The sequence below is a fragment of the Scardinius erythrophthalmus genome (genome assembly GCF_964197995.2).
Source record: "Scardinius erythrophthalmus genome assembly, chromosome: 4".
NCBI lineage: Eukaryota > Metazoa > Chordata > Actinopteri > Cypriniformes > Leuciscidae > Scardinius > Scardinius erythrophthalmus.
In genome coordinates this window covers 10195583-10216653 of record NC_138224.1, presented here as the reverse complement: position 1 = coordinate 10216653, position 21071 = coordinate 10195583, and the positions used below count along the sequence as shown (strand labels likewise).

General features: G+C 38.8%; 1 protein-coding gene across 1 annotated transcript in view; it reads right to left on the bottom strand.

Annotated features, from left to right (window-relative positions):
* The window catches only part of lmo3 (LIM domain only 3), a gene marked incomplete at its 5' end in the record, with an annotated part of 37113 nt that overhangs the window by 8035 nt on the left and 8007 nt on the right, over positions 1–21071 (bottom strand). The window contains one exon of the mRNA XM_081362849.1: positions 1433–1558. Coding sequence (XP_081218975.1) covers positions 1433–1558 — 126 coding nt within the window. The remainder of the gene's footprint in view (positions 1–1432; positions 1559–21071) is intronic.

The window sequence follows — 21071 nt, the reverse complement described above, 5'->3', positions numbered from 1 at the left end:
AGTGGCAAGACAATAACCCGGTGCTAATTGAGCGTAACCGGATCCTGCAATTGGCCCCCACTTGTGTGTACTTCTCTCTGGCACCTGTGAGTTTGTATGAAGCAGGTATCTAATAAACAGCCCATGCATGGGTTTTATTTGACCACATTCTAAGACAAATGGCCTCTTCTTCTTAGAGTGAATGAAGACAAACAACACAATTTGCCCAAAGTAATGAAGAAAACTGCAGCCCACAGAATATTTAAGTGTTATGTTGCTGTCTGTTTTTGATGTTGAACCAAAGCAACAAGCAATTTATTTTGACATAAAAAGATAATTTAAAATTATTCTTGTTTTAACATCCATAGGAAAATTACTGTAAAAACATGATGTGTGGCATATGATGGACCTCAACACAAAGGGTATATATATATATATATATATATATATATATATATATATATATATATATATATATATATATATATATATATATATATATATATATATATATATATATAGGGAAATATTCAAGATTAGGGGCAACATAACGTAAAAAAAATACATGTAACCACGTAACACCTACAAAGAAGTAAATGCAATAAAATTAAATGTAGTAGAAAAGCCTTAAGGTAGTTCAGATAAAGGCCAAATTCATTTTTACTTGTGGTAACCTCTTTCTTTTTTAGCCTAAAATGATCAGCTGTGGTTGCAGTTCAGTGGTTAAACCATCCAAACTATCTAAAGTCATCAGTTCAAACCCCAGAAGAGGCGATTTGTGATTTTTTTTTTTAGGGTTATTTTGTTACTGATCATCACTACCCTTAAGCAAGGCATGAAGAGATGTACTATGAGCTACTTTGGATACAAAAGTGCCGTATGCCAGTTTTTGTGGTAGGGTGGTAGTTACACAAATGGGCTTGTGGTTCAGAGGTTGTTGTTTAGAATCACTATAAATTGCATCTGATGGGGGTTTAATATGTCAATACAACTGTGCTAGCAATCTGAAGGTTGCCAGTTCAGACCCCTTGAAGGATGTTTCATGGGCTGGAGAGTTTTTTGTCTATATCACTGTTTTGCCCTTGAGCATGTACTTCTTGCTCCATGGAGACGGTACCTGTGATAAACATATTGATGTAATTTGGATAAGAAAACATCTGCCCAAACATCTTTCAGTGGTAGAGTGGTGGGTTTTTAACCGAAGGTCATTTTTCAAACCCCAGTAGCCTTGATTCATGAACCAGAGAGTTGCTGGGATTCTCTATCTCCATTGTGCCCTTGAGTAAGACATGATAGTGGGGTTAAGCGGGACCGTCCTTGTAGTAAATGTACTGTAAGATGCTTTGGATTCAAGACAACCTTTGAGTTTTAAGGGGCTTAACACATCTGCAAAGAGATACATACATTTAAGTACTGTGAAATGTTTAAGAAAACTGAATATAAATTAACTAACCTCTGGTTGCACAGCTGGCAGGCAAAGCAGTCCAGGTGATAGACGTTCTCCTTGGCTCTCATGACCATCTCAAATGCTGGGATGAGTTTACTGCAAGCCGCACAGTTCCCTGTCACACCGAACAACCTGACAGATTGAAAAAGATGTAAAGTTTTAGGGTCAGAATCATTTGATCGACCATATCAATGCTCAGATTGAAATGGGATTGTAAGGAGTGATTTATAAACAAATAACTCGGTTGATTTTAGCTATTCAAAAACATACAGAGCAACCAGTGTAGTTGGATTCACAAACAAATGACTATAGCTTTCCTGTAGCTCAAACAGTAGAGCGTTGGCGCTTGCAACACCAAGGTCATGGATTCGATTCCCGGGGAAAGCAAGAACTAATAAGAATGTAAATGTGTACCTTGAAATGCAATGTAAGTCGCTTTGGATAAAAGTGACTGCCAAATGCATAAATGTAAATGTCAGACTCTTTAATGAATCATCCAAAAAGACAAACCTTTTATTCTCTTTCATGGGAGTTTATATAATACTTTTACAAATTATTAGTGTTCACACAAGAGATTTGAACTTAGTATTAACTGGGCCAAGTTCACACAGCAACAGAATATGGTTGTCAGAACCTCTGTGTGAACGGAACCAGACTGGACAACTAGTTGTCGCATTATACAGAGCAAAAGAGCCGCTCTGCGCTGCACAAACGTGTGTCTACCTTTTTTTGTGTTCTACGCTCGACTCAAATGTTGCGCTCTCCACCCAGATATAAACACTACTGTCGGTTAATAAAGATTTGGCAGATGAACTCTTTGACTCGATTGGACTCTTGTTGTGCCAAAAATTATAAGACTTTTCAGTTTTATGGACATTGCAATCTTTAATATTACTGGTCACTGTCGCTGTGGTCCTGGTAAGAGAATACAGGCTTGACTCCCGTTGCACGTTCATACAGACACTACTGTAAGTTGCTGTGTGAACTGGATATTTCGAGACTCACACCTGACATGTACATGCGGTTGTCAATCCCAAAAAATGACAGTGTGAATGTAGTAAAAAGTGTTTGTGTTGATTAATTTATCTGCAACTTTTTGCTGTACATTTTTTTTACTAATATTTTTTGTCACCACGTTAGAAGGTTCACCTTGTAATTCATGGCATTAGCTGAAAAACTTATTTCATTTGAATACATATGAAATTGACATTATAGCTGAAATGTGCCCAGTTGAACAAAGTGAATCGAGCTGAATCAAGAGCTTGAGAATAGAAATGGAAAACTGTATCGATACCAAGTCCTACTCCAATTTTCCCATTTCCGCTGATGGCGCCTTTTATGATATTTTGGCTTGAAAAAGACTGTGCAATGGATAAAAGCACAAAAGCGGAGTGTGATGTGACCATCATGGAGATGGCCGGGCCGGGTGAGGTTAACGCCACAGAGCGGCTGCCCAGGGATGAGCCTATTATCTTCTTGCCTGCTCGCGGGACATTACGGAGAGGATTCATTAGGGATTCATGGCTGTTACTCTACTGCGACCTAGACCGAGTAAAGGGGGGTAGGGGGAAAAGAAATATCTGATAACGAAATCATATAACAAAATAACCTATTAGGCGGACTTCTTCAGGCACTTTTAGCCGTCGTTGTTAAAATGATAAAACTGCATGCCACTCTCCGGCTCTGTAAGAGATCGCAATCTGATAAATGATCTTGGGGCCTGGGATATGCAGGGTTGTTTATTAACCTTCAGAAACTATGTTTCCCACAGGCAAATAAAAAAGAGCTGAGCAGATAGATTGTACTCTCATGAATACCTACAAAATTAAGGGCTACTGTGAACGCACCTTGAGACGATGAAGGATATCTCCAATAGCATTCCAGGTAAGAGGAGAAAAGAAACGAGACTTCGTCCCGTGGATTGGTGCCGATTTAATTAAAGGAATTATGTCTTTCCCTTTGAGCTGTCTAAATATAGACACGTTCATGTTATCACGTCTCCACTATTTTCAAAAAAGTGCATAGCCAGAAGGCCTCCGCATGAAACCGATGAAATGATGAGGCATATTTTTTCCACTCCCATCTTGCAATTAAATATATCACAGATCTGCACGTAAATAGAAAAAGGATCATAGATTCACTGTGTTCAACTCACTTATATAAAGAAAATGTTTATGCCGCATGTATTTAATGCATGTTCTGGAAAGAAAAGATGCACTAATGCATGTGCTGGATTTCAGCTGATGAATGATAGATGATATCCATATGAAAAAATGATGCTTGAAGGTCTTTTTGTCATCAGGTTGAATCAAACCAGTATTGGGTTTGCCACTCTAGCAAGCTGTGAGCTCAAAAACGTCTCATCTTGTGCAAAATTAAAGTAACCAATACCTTTCCTGGAATAGGACAGTCATGCCTTTTTGCTCTGAGAATTTGAGGACAGAGGTCTGTGCTTTGCAAATACACTAGGCATTGAGTGAAAACGGGTGCTCTCACCTGAGAATATGGCTGTGTTATACATGCGCTGCACAGAGAAATCAATAGGTATTTTTATTTAAAGAACCAACTGTTTTTTTTTTCTTCAATAAAATGGATTGTAATCCATCAGAAAGTAGCTGAGAGTATCTTGACATAAAAAGGGGGATTTGCTTTCTTCCTTTTGACTGCTGATTTTAGCTATTCTCTTGTTTTAAAAATGACATGCGTACCCTTGGCTCATATTTACATTCACATACTCCTTTATTTTTAAGTTTCTAATTGAGATCATGTGAAAAGGGAGACTCTTGAGTTTTAGTGAAATGGTTTGCCGGTAGATTTATGGATCTGAACTTTGGAATATAAACACTGGATCAGATTAAACAGTAGATTAAAAATGTTCAGCTCTATTTACAGCGTTTGTGGCATAATGTTTATTAGCAAAGACAATTTAACTGACTAAAAAAACAGCATGTATTTGTATACATTTTTTGTAACATTATGCATATCTTTACAGTAACTTTTTAATAATTTAATCCATCCTTTCTGAATAAAAGTATGAATTCCTTTAAAAAAAAAAATTTGAATGGCAGTGTAGGTAAATAATATACCTATTATGCTCTCTAGATATTGGTCGACCACTAGTGAAGAACTTCCATAGAATTGTAATTACAATTTTTTTTAAATAATTTACAAAATTATAAAGACCCACTGCTCTCAAAATTAGGGAACTGTGCGGTAACCATCCCTCTGTACAGGAGACTCTCAGAGAGCTCTGTTTCTCAGCCCAACAGGAAAAGGGGAGGGGCGGTAAGACGGATGAAGCCCTACCTGCCACTTGTCTTTCACCGGTCTGCCAGTTTGATGCCACAGACGCTAATGGCTCTCAAGGGAGGCGGCAAATTAAGCGTGCTTGGCTTGTAATGAATTCGGAGGTGCATGTTCTCTAAATGCAGTCTGTAAGAGAAGGAACTGAGTGTCCAGAGACAAATGCAGACCGGCCTTCCCATTTATGTTCTGTAGGGTGAAGAAAACGTTCAACTGAGTTTATCGCTCAGTCCAGTTTTCCATCAATGGTCAGTGGCTGATTAATATTTTAATAGTATTATGGAGGAAATCAAACTCACTTGGACATAAACGCTTACAAAATAGCATTTATATTTTATTTCATAAGAGGCAGCTTGAAATTAAAATTCATAGCGGCTCTGGATTCATAAGTTAAAAGAGAATGCGCAATCAGTACCACCTGATTGGACACAAAAGGTGTTGGAGGTGCACAGCGGCTTTTCACAGTTGAATGGCACCTATTTGATGAGTGGAAAACAGACACCAATTAAATTATTCCACAAGGCTTTATCCTAGTGGTCGCAGCAGCGAGGCTCAAGCGTGCAGCTTTACTGTAATCATTAGACAGTGCCCCAATGGAAAATGCATGAGCGATGTCACCTCAATATCCTCATCCAGCTACACAAAATCCTTGTAAATTACTCTCTATCAAAAGAGACCCCTCTGGGACTCTAATATGCAAGTGATTTAAATAACACAAAGAAATGAGACGCACTGATATGGTCCAAACTATGCCATTTTGGGAGAAGTCCATTTCCATGGAGAAGATAATTAAATTTTTCATGAAATTTCTAACTATTAAGTAATTAATTCTGTAAGTAATGATCCAGTCCAATCAGGGTTGTGATCAATTCACAATTGAATTAGTATTATTAAATTCCAAATCAGTTTAATTTGAATTGAACATGAATTAAGGTAGCAAACATGATGCAGCACTGAAATTCGAGTTTTAACTGTTTTGAAATACCTGCGATGTACGAAATGCCACCTATAGAAATTTGTATTTAGTTTAATACATTAACTTTTGAGGGCCAGTGTGGAAGAACACTTAATTTTAGGAAATACATTGCCTGTGTTGAATCTACAATTCAGTAAATTACGCTTCCTGCAAATTCAATTCAAATTTAATTCAACTTCCTGTCGGGTGTGGCCAATCCAATTCAACTCAAATCCACGCTCTTGAATTTAAACAGAGCTCGAATTCTGTACAACCTCGGTAGATAATGTTTGTAATGAAATATATTATGGAGAAAATATAGCTTTTTTTTTTTACTAGGGTTCCTGGCTCAGAGTCTGGGCAGGGGGTCCCGGAGCCTGTAAAGATTGAAAAAAAAAAAAAAAAGTGAATGGGATTTTGAACAAAGCAAAGCATAATGTTTATCTTAAACGTCAGGCCTGTATTCTTTTCGCTTCATTTGTTTGGGTATTTTCTGAACATCAAGGGCAACAAATAAAGCATTGCTTTTTCCCTTCTGCACCTTTTTTCAGGGAAAAGAGAAAGCATGATAACGCCACCACCTCCAGAAGCATTTGAAATTCTGACAGTGGCTCCCTCTCTCCATCTTGCTCCTCTCTCCCGCCGCCACCCCCGCGACTTCAATCGCTCTGGCCTCAGCGTGCATTCATCAGCTGCCGAATTAGAATTTGTTTCCTCACAAACCATTGATCATCGGCCTATTACCAGGCAAATGACAGTTAATTACCCACTACATTAACCACCGGGACCCGGGGACCGGCCGCCTGTGCCATCAGTCACAGTGATGAATGTGGCAAGTTCAGTAATGCGCGGCCGTTCTCGCGTCCGCCTGCCACGCTGAGAGCAACCCCTGGATCTCACTTCTCGGCACCCAGGGAAAATCTATGGCAATCTGCATAATTACAGGCTCAGGGTTAATAACAGACAAATGATTTGTTGCGTCTCGAGCAGCAGGCACTCTTGCTGCTACCGTGAGGCGCTGTGTCTGCGGTTAGCATCGGCGCTAACTTTTAACGTCAATGTTTGGGGTGCTCTGAGTTAAAAAAAGTTAGATTAATCTTGAAATATTGATGCTCATGTTACTGATGTTGTCGAGATGATTGATCCTCACGTAAAAATTTCGACTGTAAGGGTTTGGATCCTGAGTTAAAAACTTGATAGTGATTTTATTATTTATGAGCATAAAATGTATGCATATCATTAGCGTCTATGTGAAAAAAAACCTGCCCGACAGTAAAAAGAAGCATACTTGAGTTATTTCGCTACATAAGCTAAATGTGACTTTTTATTAGGAAAATTTATTTTATAATATAACTTTAAAAAATTGCTTAATTATTGCAGTTTTCTGTCCTATGTTGATATTTCCTATTGAATCAAAGTTTTTTTGGGGGGGCCTTTTTTGCTGTTGTTGTTGTTATTTTTAAAAAGCCAATGGGCTTCAGTTTTGTCAAAGTCATGATTTTCTACTTGCTTGTCAATTTGAGTTGTGTTTAGGAGAATGGACATTCTCATTTTAGACAGCATTTGATTGGACAGAAATCTGCGTGGTACAGGATGAGTCATCTGTCATTTTGCCGTATTTTCCCGATAGAAAAAATTTTGAGTTTTGTTCTGCTAAAAAAATGTTTTGACAGCATTTAGAAGTACACTAGCATTTACAGGAGATAACCTCAAAAGCTAGTACAAATGGACTAAGGGCCCTTTCACACCTACCTTGTTTGGTCCGGATTTTCGGACTTTTCAGTTTGATCCGAATCAAAATTACAGGTGTGAAACCTCCCCCAGACCACGGTCCGGATCAAACTGAACAAAGGTTTGGTTCGTTTCTAGTGTGAAAGCATTTTCTGTATGGTTCGGACTTTCAGACCATTTACAGGAAGTCCCAGTGGTTATCGCAGGATTGCTTGCAGTCTTCTCCTCCTTTCCTGCCGGCGACGATAAAATGTTTGCACAACGAGGACATTCATTTGGCGAATTTGAACTAGCCTCGAGTATAGTTGGTGCTGCAGGTAGAAATGGCGTAATAATAAGAGTATAGTGCAACGATATGCGTCTGTTCATTCATTCTTGTCAAAGTTACCCACCGAATTGACAACACGCTGACGTCAGACGCACGTCCGTTTACAAACCAATCAATGTCAAGATGCAGCCCACATAGATGATGACGACAGGACGCAAGTATGTCATGTAAAGTTCTTTAGTGCGCTCGCATAATTGCAATGTGAAACCAAACCAAAACTTACTGAATGTATCAAAACATGAACTTTGGTTCGGACCTTGGTGCAGACTTTCAAGTGTGAAAACGCCCTAAAAGGCTGAAACACCAATTTAAATTTAATGTGGTCTTTAAATTATTGATCATGCACTATAATTATTGTTAATAAAGGTAAAACTAAAAAAAAGAGCCTGATAATCTGCAGATTAGACCAATTTAATTATGATTTTTAAAGGTAAATAGTTGTCATTACCCATTTTATCCTCAGAAATCACAAAATCACATGTTCGATTAAATAAAGGTATTGGTTTTGATAGTATCTGGATTGAAAAGAAAAGATGTCTGACCAGTTAGAACGAGTTGGCAGATGCTATCAGACGTGTACTTTCTTCAATCTAGCGCCCACACGTGTGATTTTCGAAGATTAAACAACTCTTGGGGCAAAATTATTTCAATTACAGCGGGCGTGACCTGGGAATTGTCTGTGGGATAAGATTTTCCTCCTTGAGTGCCCTGACTTTGCCTGGCTGCTGGCTCAATCAGTTCTAATCTGCACCTGGACTCTGATATCCTAATGATGAATTATGGGCCTCTTAGCTTTCCACTGCAGGGCAGATAGAACAGCTCTCCACTGACCTGTCAGCTCGCTTAGGCTGAGGCAGAGACCCACGATAATTGCTCAGAAAGACCATGTGCGTGTTTAAAACTCATGAGCATCACATGAACATCCTTCACTCATTAGGCCCTTCACTCTCTTCCTCTCCCTCTCTTCTCGGTAAAAGCACAGTGAAGACAGCTTTTACAACCCGGGCATGAGATCGGGCACAGAAATTCTTCCTGAAAGTAAAGGGTAATTGTTTTCTGACATCGAAAGTTACTGCCTCAACAGGGTAATTACTGTAAACAGCCTTCTAAGAAGACAACAACTTGAGGAATTGACTTGAGAAACTGCTATTATGAGATAATAACGTAGATGTTCTTATCAGGAGATAAAACACAGACTTTAATGGACTCCAGAAAAACAATGGCAGTCAAATATTTTCACGCATCTGTGTATTCAATAAACAACCAAGATGAAAGGTGCGAAACCTCTTTCAAGTGAAAATCACAGTGAAACCAAAATAATTATGCCCTCACCACACAAAAACCATCCAAAAGCTTTGGAGCGCTTTTCAGCAAGAAAATCTGGCAGGGGTGTGCGGGGATTCGGAGGGGTATTTTGAAGAGGGGTGTAATGAAAGTTTTCAACCCCCGCAGGGCCCAGATGTGCACTTTGATAGGCACTTCTCGGTGCCAACCCACCTGCAGTTGCAAGCTGGGCACCGGGGTGTGCCACGCTAGCCCTGCAATTATCTGCACCAAACATGCTCAGTCCCACGAGTCATTGCTCTTCACAGCTAATTAAGCTAATCTCAACTGGAGGGGACCATCCAAAAACATAATGTGTCCAGGCGAATGATCTCTAAAGCGTTTAGCGCGAATGGAAATGCCAGCGTTGTGAGCTTTACGTTCCCCAATGCAAACAAAATGGCGGCTGATGCAGAGATTGCATTCACAGAGTCAATGTTTGGAATTGTATTTGCTAACAGGTGTAAATCTTGAATTGTATTGTTCATACAACAGCAGTCAGAAGCTCATCGATTACGAATAAATCTATATGAAGGAATAACTGAAGTCAAGCACCTGTTCTATTCTTGCGATATCCGTGAAAAATGATAGAGAATAAATGATGAAGATGCCAAAAAAACAGTTTACCAATTTATCAAATCTTAAATTATCATACTAAAAAATCTAAAAGTTATTTTAAAAAATGTAAAGCTTCTGTCATTATGGCTAAACAATCCTCGCTGATTTACTTGACAATTTCAGGCAGTTCTTTTTGTTTTATAACAAAACTGTGAGTGAACTTTTGTATTTAGCACTTTAAACCAGGGCTGACAACCTTATTCTGCTGCTTTGTTGATCGAGAAAAGGGTTCTTGAAAGAGCGTCCTACAGTTGTTTATGGCATTGCAGAGTAAATGTGTTGAGCTGTCGCGTTAGGGCATTGTGTAGGTGTCGGCAAATGGATCATTCTAAAGGTCTAACTTCATAGAAAAATGTTGGAAAGATGCATGGCAGCATATGTGGCCTTTGGTGAAGGATAGTTATGGCTACATGAAATGCTTCAGAGCATACATCACCTAGGAGTGAATGTCACTTTTAGAGCGTGAGATACTTTTCGATACTAAAATTCATAATCTACTTGAGAGATGGTGACTTTTGCTCTTAAGAAGTTAAAAGGTCTGTCAAAAAAATAAGTGTTTGTTGTCTGTTCTTCTATTTTTTGCACAACTCGTATTCTGCCAAAGATTGAAAAGAGGGAGAAAACAATACCGTCCAACCCCTGACCCCTTAGCTGAATCCCTGACCTTCCCAACAGGACAATTTAGCACGGAAGAAAAATAGAAGATTAAGTATTTGCACCTCTACTTCAAATTCGATCAATGGTGATTACAAGTGCCCATTTTATCCTCTCTGCGATTTCAGGTTACATGTGAAAAGCCCAATTTAATTACAGGAAGTCAAGAACACACACATTTGCAAGAATGGAGCATTATTGGCCACGTAATTGCCAGACATGTGAAGTGAATTGTATTGAGGAGAGGTTAATGGTGGCAAAGCTTTTTTCCAAGCACAACATAGCAATTACAGGACGCCTTCAGAGCTTTTAACATCTCCACGCCATCTCATTTAACACAAAATAGAGGCGAGAGGGGACACTGGATTTCTTTGTTCTGTAGCTTTATCTGTTAATTTATTTCCTGAGGACGCAAGACTTAAACCATCTGTTCCTGAGATGAAAATTTGTTCACAATATGGAGGCCTCCTGCTTAGAGCCGCTGTTTGAAATGTCACAAGACGCGAGAAACTGTGAGAATGGGAGAATGAGATGAAAGAAAAATCATCTTGTGCCTTATTGAAGGATCATAATCATTCGTTTGTGGCCAGAAACTGGAGACTGTCAGAAGTACACAAGGTTGTATTTAAAGTTGGCATAAAACAGAAGTTGTGATCCTTTTTCTCCCCTATTGTTTTGTATATCTGAGTGAAACAGCTTCTTGAATGAGAAAAAATGTAGGGTGGGACTTGATTTTGTCGAGAATTGATTGGATCGTTGTGGTTTGCTTTTGGAGTGATCTCATGTGAGTGACAGGTTGTTGGGATTTTGATTAAAGATTACGAGGGTTAATGAATTAAAAAAAAAAGATGTGCACAGATAAATCATTTATAATAAATACGGTAATATAATAATATGATATTTAGTACTAATAAAGCTGGTAGCCTATCATGTATCAGTGCATAAGTTTATGATTGCAGGATATTTGATGCCAGCTATGTCTAAAATTTCTGTTTATTTATTTTTGTAATTAATGGAATTAGTTTAGATCTTTATAGGTTTTTGTATTGAGTCATTTTGCAAATTAATGTTTTTTTTTGTGTACATTTTTCCTGCATGCATTGCAAGCTTCAAGACTGTCAGTACAATTGAAGCAACAAATGTTTTTTTTGCATTTTCAAAGGTTCTTTTTTTTGTACTGTACAAAGTTTACGGAATTTTAATAGATTTTCTGTTGTAGATGAAGGATGGACAATCGATCAGGTTTTTTTTAAACTGACTTTCAGAGAAATTTAATTAAAGTAACAAAGCAAATTTCTTTTTTTTTTTAATTAAGGATTTAAAATAAGTAATGTGTAAATCTGAAAAATCTGATTTTTAACTAAGTAGAGTTTTGACTGTAGGAAACGGGTAAACCAACAGTGTCATATTGTTGTAGCTCTAGATTTGCAGATTTCATCTGTGGAAAGGTCTTCAAAACCATCCTGATTAATTTTCCTTTCCTTTCTTTAACTGAAAAAGATAATTAAGAAATATTTAATGTAGGATTTTAATTAGACAGAATCCTGAATGCCGCCCCACATTGAGCTTGAGGGGTGTTTTTGTGGGCCCAATGATTGAAATGTTTTAATCACTGATAAAATAGATTGGATGTATTTTTTTCTCTCTCAGGAATTCCCACTGGCAGTTAAAATGAAAACCACCTTGATATTATTCAGAGTAAAGTAATTAGTCGAATGAAGATAAAGCCAAATGAACTCTTGATCAATACATTAACCGGCACCCCTCTCTCTCCACCCACCTCAATGTTTTCAAAATCAAATTAATTATACGCACTCCTCTCAGTATCAAAACCCTCTGTTGCTTTGTGTCGGGGACATATGGGTATCAGAGTAATGCGTTACGGACAGCAGCACCTACACTTCCCGCGGTGTGATGATTCTTTTTTATGCAGATTTGTGGTAGAGAGAAGCGAATCAGTGCAAATGATCTTGCTATCCAAGCCTGACAATGGAGAGGTCTCTAATGAACAGACCAAGAGCAGACTGCTTTTTTTAAATGAGAGCTTACAAAGGCCATGGGTCTGATCAAATCCAAATAGCTGGAATGAATAGTGTGCAGGGATGACACAGTAACTTTGATTGCAGGGAAGATGCTTAGCTATTTTACGACAGCATGCTTTGCCAGTTATGTTCTCTTTTTTTTTTGTCCGTGTTAATGTATCATCTCACTTTAGAATACAATGTTAGTTCTTGTGACCCTGCTTATACTTAATTGGTCAGTGCTATACAGCAACAACACCAGCAACAAAAAACATGCAAGACTCTGCAGTTCTGCTCTGTCTCTGTCTTTGCATTTAAATAGCCAGCCGTGATAGCGTTTAGCATGCAATATGCACAGCAATATGCACAGAGTGCTAATCACAGTACAACAGTTTAACACACTCCATAAAGGAACAAACCAGTGTGTACGATTGATCAGGATGTACATGGCTAATGCAGAGGAGCTAGGCTGAGAAAACACAGGGCCTGTGAAGTGCACAGACACCAGGAGTTTGACGCAAACGCTAATGCAGACTTGAGGTGATGATACATGGGGCAACTTTTTGCTTGGGCACTTTCCCATTGAGAATGGGCAACAAATTTCTATCTGGATAATTTAGATTGTTCATGGGCCCTGTGTCTCACCTGGTTGCCCTTTGATGGCAACATTGCTCAAAAAGCTGTCCTGTGTATCATCATGCAGATTCAGCACAATCAATGTGGTGGTGACAGCGGTGAATACATATTTGCTTTTTTCTTTTCTTTCTCCCTCTCTTTTTACACGTTGAGGTGAGGAAAGAAAGAAAAAAAAGAAAGTCATAATATGTAAGAAAACAAAATTGAAGATCTAATCATCTTTGTAATAAGAACATTCAAGTCAAGTGAGGTGGATATCATCTCTAGAGCATTAAATGTTGAAATAGAGTTACACAGGAAGTATCAGACACATTTACATGAGCTCTTGTCAGATGATTTAATAAAGTTGTTCGTTCTTTTGGTGAGATGGACTTGTTTGTGGATGTGTCCAGTTCAAGGGCAAACTTGAGCGCCTCATTTGCATTCTTCTCTTTCTTTTGGCTCTCTCATGAATAAAGTAGGGTGTTAAAACGGCTGCATTTACATCTCATTTTACACAAGCACAGTTGAGCAACTAGGTCTGACTGGTCTCACCCACACCATTAACATAAAGAAAAAGATACTTTATTTACAACTTAAAAATAGGGGGGAACGCAGCATTTTGATTATAGTCAGAATACTCAAACAATTTTGAGACGAGAAAGCATTTAAAGTCTTGCAAGCAGTGCTCTTTAGCGAATGCATCTGTGTTTACCAATACCGAAAAAATTGTGTGCCTTCTGCACTTTTCAGTCAGGCTACGCTTTGGTCTGCTGCTCTCGATAGAAGCATGTGTATTGATGTAACATCCACAGCAAAATAAGCCTGACCATGTGATCATATGAGATATTTTGGCAGATGCTGTGTGCCTGGAGCTGAGGGGCTGAGGTGAGGAGCATCCAGCAGCGTCTCACAGTTCCGCTAGGCAGCACACTAATTGAGAAGTCGCTCAGGGGTTGAGCACAGGGGGCTCGCTGCACTGTGCTCCCTATCCAAATCAAGCCCCTGTAAGTGGGGCTGACATGGACCAATCACCATCTGGAGGTTCCTCCACTAAACCCCCACCACCTCCAGACTACCATGAAAGGATCTTCTGTTATCTTCCCCCTTCTTCATCTCCATAAAAGGCTCATTACTAAGGTGCTGCAACTGAGGGTCTGAGGCCAAGCATGTACTCACGAACTGCAGTGTAACTCTCGGTGAGTGGAGTTGACTGCCTTGTGTAGGTCCGTAGAGCTGCCAGTCACACATAGACGAAGATAGTGATGTATTCCAGAGTGAGCTTTGTTATGTGAGGCATACATAGCATTGCAGAGCCCTAAAGCAAGCATTTCAGAGAAGGTCAGAGGTTTGAGTTGGGGCTGGGGTGCTTTGTTCTGTTTGGTTGTTAAACTTGCATGTGAAAGAGACAGCCGTTGATGCTCCAGTTAGATACTAAGAGGCATTGTGGTCTCTTGAAAACTGCAAACTTATCACAGTAAAAAGGACTCATGCCATCAGTGGCTCTTCAGACTAAAGGTGTAAGCATAGCAGACAGGTCTGGAGAGAGGGAACTTGCCTGGACCAATGACCCACCAAGCTGTACTAAATAATTGGATGTTCAGAAAGTGCGAATGCAAGGAGTGAGAACGCCTTAAACAATAAGCTCGAGATCTTCCATTTTAGCCCTCGGTGTGTTTCTCAGCCAAACAGCAGGGATTTTTTTAAAGAGCTTGCGGATTTACAGACTACGACACATGCGCTTGAAGAGAAAACCGTAAACTGGGGGTGTAGGTTTTATGAGATTGTGATGCAGCCCAAATCGGGTTTACACCTAATGGCAAAGAGCTAGCCAAAATAACTTTTTTTGTGCTTGCGTCTGATCCTACAACATCATGGTTGTCTTTGTTACTCTGCACAATACGTTATGAATAGTTTAAAAGCTACCAGGCCATGCAAGATAATGCTTCAGAAGAGTAGGGTTTATTTATTCGGCCTTACTCTCAGGGCAGGGAATCCATTCCTGTCTTGTTTGCTGGATTGGGTCTGTTGCTTTATCACAGGTAAAAGAGGAGTTGGTTTCGGAGGGATTGTTCTAGGAGGTTGGAGAATGAGCTGCGAGGTTTTCAAATGGCTGTGTCGTGAGCCAAGATGGCGGATGGCTTCCAAGCTCGCAACCCAGAAACAAAAGCCGATCGGTGTCTGCCAAAGCTCTGGGGGCAGCAGAGGGGCTTGCATATCTCTGCGTGTCAAGCGACAAGGCTGGTTATCACACTCTCACATGCCGGCAGAGAAGAGATGCCAGCCAAGGATGCAGTGGCACCACATCCCCGACCACAGCTGTGCCAGGCAAGGCAATGCTGCTTCTTGTAAAAGAACACTGAATTTCAAATTAAAATTGAAAATTAGAAAGAAAAACATGCTTGACAGTTACAGAACATACAGACCTATTAAAGTCTTCACAAATCTCTCGCTTACTAATGCTCAGTCAGGCCTCCCTAAAATTATATACTTGATCTTCAATATTTTCCCCCCAACAGCAGATATAATATGTGGCCGATATTCTTCAGCCGCACCTCTGCCTAATCTTTAAATCCAAGCGGATCATGGACTCACTAGAAGCAGAGAAGAGCTCAAATGAGGTAATATATGCATGGAAATGACCTACGGCAATCCTCACAAAGAGGGGGCTGAGAAAGGTCAAATAGCCTCAAAACTGTGCTCAAGTTTAATTAAAAAGACAAAGAGGAGCGGTAAGTTCCATACGCTCTGCCCAGATTATGGCTTCTCGCTTAGGAGAGCCAGGGCCTGGGTTCTTTGAGGAAGCTCCCGGACTTCTTCCCAGAAGGCCTTGCGCCATTTTCCCCGTTCCTTTGATGTCAATATAGAGCATTTATCAAGGGCATAAAGGTTAATCTCTGAGGAGTAAGGATATCAAATGGTTGGGAGCAGAGGAAAAAGAAATCCACATAAATGTCTGCTGTAGAAAGTTAAGTTCAGGGTACAGGAGTGATCGCCCCATTGAGTCCAGTCAGCAGGTGCAGGATTTAATTTTGGCATTAAGCGACGGCCACAGTTTCTGAAAATTAATGTAATGACAAGAGTGCTGGGAAAAATGAAGCGCCCATATGCTCATAATGCCTGTGGAGGCTTTTTCGACAACGAGATGTATCACGACAACTATTTTGGGAAAGTCATCTCATCAAAAATGAAGCCTCATAAGGTAATAGTTGACTCAAGCTTAATATAACCTCGTTCAACGGCTTTAGGGACTCAAACAGACAAGGGAATAATGAGGGTAAGAACATATTTAGGTGCGTACGCACCTATTCATCCAGTGGAAACTTAACATTAAAACTTTTTTTTTTTTTTCAATGTCACTATACATTATTTAGGCCTATTGTCATTGATGCATGTACACAATGTCATGAATGTCTTGGCAGCCTTGCTTTCTACTGTGTTCAAATCTGTGGGTATATACAAAGAAAAAGCAAAAAAACAAACAGAAGAAGTCAATACAGCAGAATACGCTGAAAAGGTACTATGAGCAGCAAAAAAACAGTTCCTCCAGCGTTACTATAACAGATAATGTCAGACCCAGCAGGTAGTCGTGTTTTAGAGCATGTGTTCCTAAGCTAGCAAGGTGTTTTTCCACAGCCGACAATTTTAACTGTAGCAATCCTACACGGTATCACCTGCTACCGTCAGGCGTCATGAATACAAAATGATGGCTTTCTGCAAACTGAGTATTTCAAAGCCATTTGTCTAATGCTTTGTGATTGTCCATCTTTTGCACGACTGTCCGGCCAATTTCACTCTTGGGACAAAGTAAACACATTAATTTGGCAGGTGCAAGCGGAGATATACAGTAGTACAACAACTCTAATAAAAACTCCAGTGAAGCGAAACAGATTAAAATAAAATTACATTTAGAGGTATAAAGCAATAAAATGAGGCAAATGATGGACATTTAACTTCAGTGAAAAAGGCTCTCGCTTTCGTTGTTTCGTGGGGAAATGGTGGAAGTCCAAGGCAATAAATCCACAGGGGTTCCTATGGGGCTCTGGACCAAATCAAACCCATATGAAGGCCCTGGGTGGCCCTTTACTATCAGCAAGCAGGGTCAAAGTTGACCGTTAATCTAGCCTTGGCCTCATGGAGTCTGTCTACTCGTGGCACAGTTGAAGCCATCCAACATTTTGCATGCCATAAATCCACAAAACAAATAGGACTTGAAAAACAGTCATCCCTCTTTCCCCTCCTTCCTCTCTCGGCTTATTACAAGGTTCCCATACGCTGGCTCAAGAGTGCAGCATCGCCTGGAAAAGGTAGGGCGGATTAGGTCTTTATAGTCCTCTCCCAGATTAGATGGAAATCATAACACAGACCAGTGCACTGAACTCTGACCCCTCCAAAACCAATTTCATTTGGAGAGATTGGAGTGATGTAGCTGGATGTCTATGTGGTACAGTGGAGAAAATTAAAGCAGGATTTGTAATGCATTCAAAGTGAGAGTGCACGGGAGAGGAGGTGAGCACAAATAAATTGCTGTCACTACCCTCCCACACACATCTCCGGCACCCTGTTTCAGTTATAACATTCATTTTAATGGAAACTTGTTGGATTAGAGGTGGTGTAGGGAGATTGGAGGAACACTTATTTGGAATTGCTCTGACCACAGGAATGGAACTATGCAGAGAACAACAAAAGCCGCTATTTTTAAAAGAGAGATTCAGTGCAAAGACAAAAAATTGTTCAGAGCCAAGTTAATTTTATACATGCCTTGAGCTGTAGACTAATATATTGTGCCTCAGTGTAGGAAGTGAATACAGTAATAAAACAATTTACAAAATTTGTTTAAAGGGATTGCTCACAAATACTAAACATGTATTATATTCTTTCAAATCATTTTTAAAAATATTTAATAATTTATAATATTATATTATAGTAATATTATTAAATTGTATTATATAGGCACAGTTGAGTAAATGGTAATACATTTGAATTATTTGTTTTCAATACAACAAATCTATAATAAATAAAAAATATATAAATGATTATAATTTTATAAATAATTAATGTACATTATATTATTAACGTTGTATAGGCACATTAAATTTAAATTAATAAATTTTTTGTTTAAGTAGATGGTATATGTTTTTATGTTATTTTATACTATAATAAATATAATTACATTTTATAAATTATTATAATTTTGAAACTTTATTATATTATATTATATTATATTATATTATATTATATTATATTATATTATATTATATTATATTATATTATATTATAAAAAGTAAATCATGGATTTTCCTCTTCATTTTATTTATTTATTTTTAAAGTTTAGGCCACAGAATCTGGTGGGACTACTGGGGAAAATGTGACTGGAGGTGGAAGTGGGGAGTGAGACATTCAAACACTCTGTCTTTGCCCTGTCCTGTTCTAATAGATAGCTTCGTGCTCTGGCAAAAGGTATGCTTAACAGTGCCAGGTGGTGACATCTTAATTTTTCACGGCTGGAAACATGGCCGTGCCCTACTCCCCAATCGCTCCCATGCATTATTCCTGCCTTAAGCACTCATCCTCTGGGGAAGCAGGGAGGGGGGGTGGGGTATTGTTTTACAAGGCGCCCAGCTGCGGCCTAGTTGCCTTGCCCTGGGTTCTTTTCAAGGAGTTGTCGTGGGTGACCCCCTCTGGCTGACAGTTATTAATAATAACGCACAGCGGGGAATAGTTCACCTTGTGGCGGTGGAGCGGCCGTTGCTGTTTAGAGGCTCGCTGTGCAGCCTCCAGGGGCACGAATCATACAGGATGCTACGGGGAAACAAATAAACAAACAGTGGGCAAGCGCGTAAAAAGACGATAAAAATTCTTACCTTTTAAACTTTTTTGGGGGTCATTATTGTAGCTGTTGCGGTAGATTTATAGCTTGTGCTATGTTATATTAGCTAGTACTTTGTTATAATACTTTTCACAAACTCTCTGTGGCTACATAGGTGTTTGAAAACTACATTTTATATTTGAATTTGCATTTATCTCATCAGTGTGGCTTAATTTGAAAGTGTCCCAAATTCAAGAGCAAATGATAAAGAAATCGTGCACCAATCGGAGCATTCAATCTTCAAGAAAAATGCAAAAGCATTAAACCTTAAGTTTCTGTTCATTGTAATTGGATGTAAAAAGGCAACTTGACCGTTCTTCATAATTTCTCCTCGTGTTCCACAGATGAAGGAACATCATACAAGTTTAAAACAACACGCAAATGATTAATTTTTAGGTGAACAAATGTACTATTGAGTTAAAATGAAAACCTGGCTTGCATGAAAACTGGTCATCACAAGGTTTCATTTGCGGTATCAAAGCAGAGAGAAACACAAGACGGTGAGGGGCTGTCTAATGAGACGGGGGGGATAAGGAGGTAAAGTGTCCAGAGCTGCAACACCATTAAAACCTTCACCAGGAAGAAGCCCTTTTGTACACGCTGAGTGCTCTGTTGTAACGAGTGCCGTTGAGACTGAGCGCTATCCGCTGCTGTGAGAGACGGCACACCCGCTGAATCCACACCTCAAGTGCCTGTGATCCCGCAACACTAAAGCCCACTCCTATTGGAGCCCATCTCTTTGAGGATTTACCTCCTTAAAGTCATCAGAGTTCATAAGGCCAAAATGAAGGTTGGATAAATCAAACTCTCCAGTGAGCTATGGTTTGGACATTAAATACTTTCGGAAAGTTGATGTCTAAAACTTTTTTAACCAACACTTTGCTAATTGTTTTTAATTATTATGGATGTTGTGACCAGTCACAGTACCTAAATTATACATTTTCCCTTAGACATTAATTAAAAATGTAATGCTGATTTAAAAAAAAAAAAGGTTCATGGACATATTATGCATCGGCTTCCCACATACTAGAGATTTAGACAATTGTTTTGTTGGCTAATTATACTGTGTTGTACAAACAAAGATGGAAAAAAAATCATGCACAAGACTTTAAAACTAATTAATACGTTATGTTTTCAACACAAGGCTGTAATTATAAATGACAATAATACTTTCTTTTTCTTTCATTTAATACTTTAATACTAGTCTTTCATTAGCTTTAAGAAAAAGCCATTGTTTAAAAGACAGTAAAGGGAAAAAACAATTACAGCACAGGTGCACCCACAGAAAACAGCTTTATGCAGGGTGCAGAGTGTTTTCAAAAGCAGACCTTGCAAACACGTCCCCCAGGGCCTAGAAATTTGTCAGCTAGAGATGGCGCTGCCAACAAAAGTAACACAGGATGCTCATAAAGATTCTTAATGTTTTAAAACCAAACAACATGCGTTTGAAGTGTTGTGTAGCATTGTAATCGCACTGAAACATCTCAACGTGAATGGTAAATTGTTCTTCTGTCAACTGTTTTGTTTTATGTGTCATTAAAGGATTTTATTTAATAGTCTTTATTCAAAGAGCATATTTCACCTCAGTTTTATGGCAGTCGTTTTGCTGTAGACTAGAAATGGTCTGGGCACGGATTGTATTTCAAAACCATATTTATAATATTAAACTGGAAAATATACTTGCTGATAGTAAAGTGTCTCACCATCTCACTAGGTACATAAACATTAACATTACCTCAAATATTATCAGTTTATCCTAATTTTTAAACTTAGCTTCCAAAGCATACTCTAAATTTAAAGTTGGTAAATTAAAGATAATTAAAAACTAAAAGTAAGCAATTCCATTGAAGCCATTTAAACTCTCCGATCATTTATTTTTCAGAGTACTATTTACTGGGTTAGGTATTAAACTTGAATAAGTAAATTGACAACAAATGCCCCTAAAATACACTAATCTATACAGTACGAGTCAAAAGAGTGAAAAACAGCAGAATTGAACTAGATATTTCTTTACAAAAATTTTAAATGCTTCTGCAACTTTTTTGTTTCATTTACACTTACCACCCAAACAAGCTTTTAACTAAAATTAGGCTAATTTTTTTTTCATTTTCCAAATGAACAATGCAATTCATATCAAAGGTCAGTCTGCTTGTCTCTCTCTCTAGTGTGTGTGTATGACAAAAACCAGCAATGTGCCATTTTATCATGGTACTGTACATGGCTACTGA